General features: G+C 37.7%; 1 protein-coding gene across 2 annotated transcripts in view; it reads right to left on the minus strand.

Annotated features, from left to right (window-relative positions):
* The window catches only part of CABCOCO1 (ciliary associated calcium binding coiled-coil 1), a 111,133-nt gene extending 101,737 nt beyond the window's left edge, over positions 1–9,396 (minus strand). The window contains exon 1 of one of the 2 annotated variants that reach the window (XM_040624344.1): positions 9,145–9,396. In XM_040624344.1, coding sequence (XP_040480278.1) covers positions 9,145–9,219 — 75 coding nt within the window. In that variant the 5' untranslated portion in view covers positions 9,220–9,396. Of the gene's footprint in view, positions 1–3,720; positions 3,796–9,144 lie in introns of those variants that run through there. The other variant, XM_040624342.1, reaches the window with a different exon arrangement.
* Between the last annotated feature and the right edge of the window lie 880 nt (positions 9,397–10,276).

The following is a 10,276-nucleotide window of genomic DNA, read 5'->3' on the forward strand; positions in this document are numbered from 1 at the left end:
GCCCCTAAAAACACTTTCTGATGGGAAGGAACAAGTGTCCCTTTTCTCTGGAGCTGAGTGATTCAGTCTGTTATGCCAGCTAATAGCCTTAAGAAAAACTGTCTAAGAACTGAACCAGAGAGTCTTACAGTTAAAGTGAGAGTAAAGTTTCAGAGCCAGCTAAAGCACTTCAGAGCTAACGGAATGAATAGGGAGTAAGAATAGGGAATGAGAACAGATCCCACATCAGTTCTCCCGGTTTTCCTTTTCCCCAGAGAATAGACCAGTTACACAGAGGAGCACAGAGACAGAAATTACATCAGCATTAAACCAACTCTGTTTCACAGAGGAGGAACTTATCAATCCCCAAATGTCAAATTGTGCTGTGCAGACTTAATTTTGGGGTACCATTGTTCCTCTGAGGGTCACTTCATAATCACCAAGATGATGCAGGCAGCCCACATCTGAGGACGCAGAGTGGGTCCCACAGGACCAGACAAGTGGGTCCTTGGCTTCATACAGGATGGAAATCAAATGCAAGCCAAGATGAAGTAAGAGCAGAGTTTATCAGAAGATGTAAAAAGAGTGGATACAGACGAAGCATCTGAAGACTCAGAAAGGAAAAGAGCATGAGTCTCATCTTTGTTTGGGCATCTGGAATTTTTATGGAGGACAGTGGTCTGGTTGTATGTGTCCTCTTAGGTATCCAGGAACTGATCAAACAAGAATGAGTCAATTTACGAACTTTAAAAAAAAACCCTACCTATTCCTCATTGAGCTTGGTGCTCAAGAGGAGGCAAAGACAAGAAAAAAAAACTCGTTAGCCTCAATAACTTAACATCTAGTGGAAGGAACAAACCAAGGGTGACTTTAAAACAAGAAAATAAAATGATAAGTGAGTCATAATAAAGGGACAAGAATAGAGATAGGAGAAAGTAAGTCTATAGAGAGGAGGTCCAGAAGTGGACCTGGTGAGATTGGGCAAGAATCATGGAATGAATCAGCAACAGGACACGTGGGGAGTGGTTCTGTAAATATCAAGTAATTCACACAGTGGTGCCTTGGGTACAAGTCAGGGACTAGTTGGACCTAAGTGGGAAGTGGGCATTGGGAACATGTTGTGGGAGATCTCAAATTTAAGAATTGAACAAATATTTACTGAGTGATTACTAAATGCAAGATACTGCACAAGAGATCACACATATTTCAGACCCTTGGCTGGTCAAAGAAAATAGGCTTAAGAGTTTGTTCTTAATAAATCATATGTGGCACTCTCGTTAGGACAATAAAAACAGAAGCATTGGAAGACGATGCTCATTTTAAGAAAACATAACAAGTTCGATTTCAGTGGTTGAGTTTAAGGTGGAATATGCATATCAAGGAAGAAGTGTTTAGAAGGTAATTAGAAATGCTAGACTCAGAAAGGTCCAGTTTAAAAATGTTGTTTAGGAGTCCCTCCAAGTGTGAGAATGGATGAAAATGCCCAGAGCCAGCACATGGGGAGAATAGCTGTGAATGGGGGATGGAAGAGGAGATTCAGAAGCAGAGGTAAGCAGCAGCATTTCCACAAAAATCAAGAACTGTGAGATTTTGGGGGAGGGAGGGGACAAATGTTTTCAATTCAACAAATAGTTATTTATCCTTCCATGTGAATGGGTTCCAGTGAATAAGAAGAGCAACAAAATGTTTTGCTATAGCTAACAAGATCACGTTCCACGTTTTCCTTATTTTTTTTTCCAAGACTAGAAAATTCTCAAAGCTAACAGTTATTGGTAATAGTAATCAACTTAATGTTTGTATTTAATATTAGGTTATTATATTTTTATTTTTAAAAATCGAATTTAGACATAAAATGTGCTACGTTATTAGCTATCTTTTTGTAACCTAGGGTTAGCAAAGTAACCTAACCTAGGTCATTCAATTAGTTTATAAACTCAATAAGAAAAAAATGTTTTAGTACCTAATAGAATACCTTGCACATACTAGGCACCCAAATACTTGTAAATTGAATTATAAGCACTCAGTTTTTATACAAGATGGTATTTTAGTCCATAACATATGACTATATATTTGTTAAATGTTTGTTGGTGATGTTTTTTATTATTAGCAGTAAAGTAAAATTATTCCTGTACTGTCAACTCCATTAGACTGTAAATTCCTCAGGAACAGTCACTCAATCTTTTCCTTCTTTTTAGAATTCTGCAGATCCTAGTTATGTCAACATAGGTTGTTAATCGACTGTCTGGATTCATCTCTATCATCTGATGACATTATTAGATGATGGAGAATGATGAATAGTTGGACTTGGATTTGCAGGGCTCAGAGGGTTTGACTACTAGCAAGTCATTTGAACCTAAGTTGAATTCATGTTAAAAAATCATTTTGAAATGTTTTCATACACGAGATTGCTGTCATTATTAACAAAAATATGCATGGAAAGTACATTGCACAGACATTCAGATCAATTTTATTTGATGTGAACATTTTCTGGATAGAAGAAAATAGGTCACACAAGAACCGTATGAAAGGGAACACAATAATCTTAAACCTTTTGTACAACAGTAATTCTAGTTAAGATGCCTAATATTAGTGCCTCATTTTTTTACTAAAACTTGATAGTTTAAGATAATCATCTTGTAAGAGGGTTTGCCTCTTTTGTTTGTTTTCTTTTGTCTTAAATTGAATTCCTGAACCTATTTTGAACTAGTGCTCTTTTGTTTGTTTATATACTGCCTTGCACTTGAAAGGACATAAGGTGGTAAAAAGTCTTTAATCTTTCAACACATATATTCTGACTTATAAAAATTAAAGATACAATACAAAATTCATGAAAAGGCCACTAAAAATGTGATACGTAATTTGGTTTTCTCTGTAAAATTCCATCTCTGACTAGAAAAATATGTAAGCTAAACTTCACTGTAACTCATTTTACTCCACCACCTGGTAGATTTTAGCAATTATTCCAGAAGCAATAAAATTGTAAGCCTAATATTATTTGCCAGATAATCTTTTCTCTGAAATTTTTTCTCTTATTCACCTAAGCTTTCCACATTGTGTATGTCTTCCTTCTAGAATTTAAGCTTTTGGGTTATCATTCTATCCATCCCTGGTAGTATCTCAAAAGATTCTTAATAAATGTTCTTTAAAAGAAAGATAACACAGTTCATCAAAGATGACTAAGAGGGGTTTCACAGTCACAGAGAACATAGACCAGTCTACAATTTCCACACTTAGAAAGGGTCTCTTCAAGCATGAAAATAAATGTTAAGGAGCAGGACTGTGTTGAGCCATGTCAGAGCCTGAGGCAAAAGGAAAAATCAGGACTACTGATTCTGTCTTTATTTCAAATTTTGATACATTATGAGCTTTTTGTATTAACTTTCAATTAAAAAAAAAATGCCTTCAACTGCCGTTTATCTTGACAACCGAACTTCTGGCATCCCTTAAATTTTATGCCCAAGGAGACTTCCTTACTTGCCTCACTACAGTCTGGGCCATGCTAAAGAGCCAATTTAAGAAAAAGAAAAATATTTTTTAAAAAAGTAACAGATTAAAGAAGGATATGTGAAAACGAGAACTAGTTCTTTAAAGTAATGAATGAAACAGGCAAAAATATTCGGCAAATGCAATTAAAAGAAAAAATAAACATAAGCCACATTCTGTAGAGATACATTTGAAAATTACAAGACAACGTAAAAATCATCAAATTTGAACAGGGGTAAGAAAGAGAACGGGACTGACCAAACATAAACCAAACTGGAAGTCTACTTTTTAAAAAGTCACCATGCCCAGACAGTTGTACACTTGAAGTTCTACCTAACAATGAAGAACACATAAATTCTGTTAGTGTAATAATTACAGACTGTAAACAATTCATTTTTAAGAAGCCGGCAGAGTCTACACACAAAAACCTAAACTAGCACAAAATGGAAATTATAAACCAAGTCATTCATGAATTCAGATGTAAAAATTTGAATTAAAATATTATCTTAGAAAGTTGAATCCAACAGTGTACTAAAAGAAAAAGAAGCTATCATTATGACCAAATAAGGTTAATTTCAGAAATGCAAGGATGGATCATCATTAACAACAACATACTTTTTATGTCAAATTAAATGGTAAAAAAAAATGATACAATAATGACATAATAAGCAGGCATTTGCTAGAATTCAGCAGCAAAACTCTTAGTAAAATATGAATAGAAAAAAAATAGCTTAAACACAAAAAAGATTATTTGCCAAAACATCAGATTGAATGGTGAAGAACTGAAGTCATTCTCATGAAACCAGAAACTAAAAACGGATTCTGGCTAGTAACATTATTGTAATTCAACACTCTATAGAGATTCCAACTAATATAATAAGAAAACGAAATATGTGGCTTAAATATTAAAAATGAAGAAATAAAGAAATCTTTATTTGAAGATTACATGGTTGCATACCTAAGACACCTGACATTGTACTAACATGGTTTCAGTTAATAAGAAATTTGATAAGATGGTTACATAACACAAATATATGAAGGCTAACTGCTTTTCTCTATATTAGAAACAAATTAGAAATGGAAATGGCAGAAACTTGATTAAACTATACTTGGTTATAAATATAATAAGAAAGGTATAGGGCCTACAGAAATTAAAAACTTTATCAAAAGTTTAATCAAAAACTTAATAAAGGAGATTTATTGGAAACCTTCAAATTAAAAAAATTAAATCCTTCCCACGTTATAAATGTAATGTGATGACAATTTTAAATCTCAACTGTATCATTCTGGCACTTTGTAAAATAATTTTTAAAAATTCTTATGGAAGAATACATATATTTTCTAAAAGAAAAATAGCGAAAGGAACCTTTCCAAATTAGATATTAAAGCTAAATATAAAATAGTATGGCATTGACATAAGAATAGGCAAACTGGTCAGTGAAAAGAACAGGATATTCAAAAATATATTTGTTTTTTTTTTTTAAAGATTTTATTTATTTATTTGACAGAGATAGAGACAGCCAGCGAGAGAGGGAACACAAGCAGGGGGAGTGGGAGAGGAAGAAGCAGGCTCATAGCGGAGGAGCCTGATGTGGGGCTTGATCCCATAACGCCGGGATCACGCCCTGAGCCGAAGGCAGACGCTTAACTGCTGTGCCACCCAGGCGCCCCCAAAAATATATTTGTAATAATATATATAAATTTTCGGAAATTCAAAAATACATATACATGTATACAAATTTATATGTGTGTGTATATATATATATGTGTGTGTGTGTATGTGTGTGTGTATATAAATGTTTGTAGTCTCTCTTCTGTTCCACTATTCTGCCCATCCTTGTGTTCATTCACATGTATATACACATAATGTGATAGTGGCAGTCAGTCCATTCTCAATGGGAAGAGAGAGGACAGTTTATTTAGTAAATGAAGCTGTCATAACTGATGGTTCATGTCTAGAAGAAAATAAAATTAAATCATTTCAAATATACCAAATATATCTATCAAAATTAATTTTAGCCATGTTAAAGACCTAATTTTAGTAATAATACTTTAAATATTAGAAAAAGAGTAAAGATTACTTGCATAATCTGAAAGGGAGGCTGAAGAGAGGAGAAGCAGGACTTTTAAAGTAAGACAGGAAACCCTAAGACCACTAGTAAAAAGAAAGACAAGCCTAAATTTTTGTCAAATTCTCCACACCCACAGCCACTACTTTCAGAGGTTCTAAATGTTTTATAAATAATACTACTGTATATTAACATTTCGAGGAATATTAGTACTGTCTTCTCAACAATATTTTAATTAACACTTTTGGCATCCTCCCCGCGGTCCTACTCAGGTTTTCCTACAGTATGTGCTGAAAATGGCTTCAATAAATCTCTTGAGTGACATAGAAATTGCAGGACCCTGATCAGCTTGCTGCTCAAGTTGAGCCCCAAGTGTTTCTCTCCAACCAGCTGATGATGGGGTGGAAGCTGTTTTCAAGGTCTGTAGGGAGATCACCTAACGTAGAGAGAATTGTCTGTGAACTCCTCCTAGACATGTTGAAGATCTCCAAGGCAAGACACCATCCTTCCACTCAAGATTATGTAAGTGTCCTCTTATCCTGATAAAGTCTCAAAGGTACTGAGACATGGTGACTTTTTAAATATTGTCTATTATGGAATATAGTAACACTTGGAGACATTATTCAGAATAAGCAAATGGGCAACAATCATTTACATTTTCTTTTAGGTCTCTGATGTGAGTTGAAGTATAGTCCTTTCATGTATGCTACTTAAATGATATTTCCCAAATAATATTTTTTAAGACACTAAGGAAGTCAGTTTAAGAACCAACTACTGATAAAAGACTGATGCCTAAATTCTAAGTATTCATTTATAAATTCATTTACGATTTAATTTATAAACATTTATAAATTCCTTTCATTTACAGATCTATACATAGCAAATAGTTTCAGATTTTTGTCGTTTTTGTCTGGTCTTATGCATTTTGTTTTTAAAGATTTTATTCATTTATTTGTCAGCGAGAGAGACAGCCAGAGGGAGAGGGAACACAAGCTGGGAGAGTGGGAGAGGAAGAAGCAGGCTCTCAGTGGAGCAGGGAGCCCGATGTGGGGCTCGATTCCAGGACCCTGAGATCACACTCTGAGCCTGAGCTGAAAGCAGACGCTTAAGGACTGACCCACCCAGGCGAACCTGGTCTTATGCATTCTTATACAGATATCTCCCAAACATTGAGTATTACCTCTTAGAGGGAGGCATTAACTCCCATGTTACTAAAGAAACTGGAATGTTAAATTCAGAAAGTTGGCAAAAAGAGTTTCTGCAAGGCTACAGAAAAAAAATCTTCCTGGACCTGCATCTCATGTCTGCTTGTTTACAGTTTCTCAATAGATTTTGGTCTATGATAACGATCTTTCCTGGCATACATCAGACCACCTGTGATTTTAACTAGTTATATTTTATTGAGTGCCTACTAAGTGATTGGAATAGTTGGTTGTTTTTGTTCTAGGTACTGGCAACAAATAAGTCTGGAAACCTCAGACTACTGGAAGCTTATGCTTTATTTCTGATTGACTTGGCAAGAAAAAAAAATATTTCACTACTGCTTGGCTAGGATGACTAGATGGTCTACTGGCTAAGTCAATTTGGAAACAGAATTTATTAGAAATGACACCATAAGGGACTAGGTCTTGGGGGATCAACTCTGGAAAGAATCTGACCTGAGAAGAACATTTCAGTATCTAACTGAAAATCAGTAGCCTTGGGAACGTAGATTCTGAGAGAGGGGTCTTTGCCATCTTTTCCATGTAACCCCTAAAACACATTGTGGGCACCAACGGGCAGCCGGCAGGCCTGATCACTCTAACGAATGCAGGCTCTAGAGATCCACTGGCTTCTCTGTGACCTACAGGAACTCTGCTTTCATTAGAATGGAAAACGGTGTTTTTCCCACGGTGTAGCAGCCTGTTCATCTCAATACAAGCTAAGTGAGTACGGCTCACTGAGTCCAAATTCCATCTCGATTTCTTGTTTGTTACTAACTAAAAGACTGAGCATTTTCTGAATTGCTCGTCACAGGGAATACCTGCTCCTCCAAGAAGTTAACAAATGTGCCCACTGACAGTGCCAAGATGGCAGATAATCACCTAAGGTCTGTAACTAACTCAATTCATCTGACCCATCCGAAATACAGAAGTGATTTTCTTTTCCCCTGGGACATGGCACTTCTTTGCATCTTCAAAAAAAAAAAAAAAAATTATGAGGGTATTTCTTTTTCTTTTCTTCCTTGTTTGTTTTTTTGGTTTTTTTTTTTTTTTTTGAAGTGCAGATTCACTAGCCCCAAATTATCAGAGTCATCTTGGAAAGGACATATCTATATCTACATGGATAAGTAAGTATATGCAAATGTACACTGACAATTGAGCATTTTCGTAAGTATGTTTTTGTATATTTTTAAATAACATGACTTAATTGGGAAATTTTCTCTGCCACTTTTGAAATTTGTATTACTTACATTAGAGATCACAAGGGAGTAACTAGCTTAGTAACCAGCTTATCACATTAAAATGTATTTTTAATGTATGCTAATTTCAAAAGGCTCATAGGACAGTCAGCATGCTTTAGCGGTCTGCAGTATTGGGAAGAATCTCGATTGGGAACGACTTGTATATACATCTCTGCGGCAAGGCACTAGATAATTGGCTGTGTGTTTCTACATTTAGAAAATAGCAGCTAATACTTAGATTCTGCACCAAAAAAAAAAAATGTTATTTAGACTAATAAAGGAGTTGAGCAAAGAAATGTTAATTATAACATCATTATTCACCTCCGGTCTTAAAAAAAACTGAAGACAAAACTTCATAGAACAACATGATGGACTCTGTGAAGATTTAAACATTTTCTTTTAGCAATATCTGGAATAGCAGATATGTTCTTAATTAAAATCTCAGGATACTAAGCTTCTGAGTAATTAAAGTTACCTAAAACCCATTTATTATTGAGAGCTGGTGTTGGGTAGAGCCTAAAGATAAATCCTTCTTTCTTTTTTTCCCCCCCACATACAGGAAACCACTGGGGCCCAAGGAAGTTAAATAACTTTCCTAAAGACAAGGTGACAATGAGCAACTAAGCCATAACCATAAGGCCGATTTTCCAGGGCCCCTCCTTTGTCCTATCATGTATCTCTTTATTTAGAGAAGCGGTAAAAGAATCAGGGTGACACCAAGCCCTGGCCTTCAAATATTGATCAATCTACTAACAATGAAGAGTTATTATTCCACGACACCTTTGAGTAATATAGGAACTATGATCACTGCAAAAAATTAGCTGGCCCATTTCCGATTCCAAGACCCCCTTTCGAGTGCAGAGAATCCGAGAGAAGCACGGACGTTGTGAGGTCGCTGGGACCTGGAACCGACCAAGAGGGAATTTCTAGTTTCTACTCCAGGGCACCTCGCGCGGCGCGCCGGGGCGGGGACGCGGCCGGCGACAGGGCTCGGGGAGCGCCGGGCGCTGCCTCAGCGACCCCCGCCCGCCTCCCGGACCCCGACGTCTCTCCGGGCCGCGCTCCCAACGCGGGCGCGGGGCGCCTCCCTGGGGACGGGCTTCAGCCGCGGGCACCGTGGGCCTGGGGCGGGCGCTCGAGAGTGTCGGGTGCCGGGAAGGGGCCGCATACCTCCGACTCGGGCGTGGTTCCCGCCGGGGTCGTCGCCGCGGGGGTCGTTCCCCCGGGAGTGGTCCCCACGGACATCGTCAGGATCTCGCCCCGGAGGTGCGGCCCTTCGTCGCCTAGGCAACCGGGGCGGGGCCGGGGGCGCGAGTCTGGGGAACGGATCCCTCCGCGAAGAAGCTTCCGGGTCGGAACTTGGGCCCCTCCGGGAGAGGGCAGGGGCGGGACCCGGGCCGCTGCGGGGCTGCTCCGCGGGCAAGACCCCCGCCGCGGGGCTTTGAATCATCCGGTAGAAACAGACTTGTTCCTTTTAGTAAGAATGAAAGCAAAAAGGGAAAAAAGGCAATTTAAATAACAGCAATTTAAATGAATTAGTATGTGGGGAAGTGTCTAATGCTAACACAGCAAGTTCTCAGTAAATATTAAAGTGAGATATTCTTGGAACTTGATCACTGATTGACTTTTAATATTAAGGAGTTACTGTAATTTTAAAGCGATATGATATTATTGTCATGTTTAGAAGAAAAAAGTGTCCCCTTCGAGATACCTATGAAAGATTTAATGATGATGAAGTGATAGAATGTTTGCATTTACTCCAAAATAATGAGGGGAGGGGCTTGGATCATTGAGTGGAGTTAGGGTAGGTGAATCAAGATTGGGTACGTGGAGGGAGCAGGGTCATTACACTCTATTTTAGCTATGTTTGAAATTTTCCATAATAAAGCATTTAAAAATAATATATCTAGTGGCTGTATTAGTATTCTTCTCTGGATGACAACACCCGCTTTGAAAATTCACCTGTATTTACCTGCGTGGGGGTTGCTGTGCAGAAAGTTTACTGTAAAAATCAGACTTTATGTAAGTGCTTCGGTTTCCTCATCTGTGAAATGGGATGGTAACAGCGCCTGCGTCATAGCATCGAGGATTTAACATGTGAATATAGGAGGATTTTACATGTGAGGATTTAACATGTTAGTATATGAGAATGTATAGAACAGTGTGTGGCCCGTATAAGTGTTAGATGTTATTAGAATTAGTATTAGTTTGTATTATGCTTCTCCTGACGTTAATCCACCCTGTACATAGCTGCCAGGATAACATTTCATCGTGGACCTCTTCTTTTGCCCAAAGCCTTTCA

The sequence above is a fragment of the Ursus maritimus genome, unplaced genomic scaffold (genome assembly GCF_017311325.1).
Source record: "Ursus maritimus isolate PB19 unplaced genomic scaffold, ASM1731132v1 scaffold_7, whole genome shotgun sequence".
NCBI classification, from domain to species: domain Eukaryota; kingdom Metazoa; phylum Chordata; class Mammalia; order Carnivora; family Ursidae; genus Ursus; species Ursus maritimus.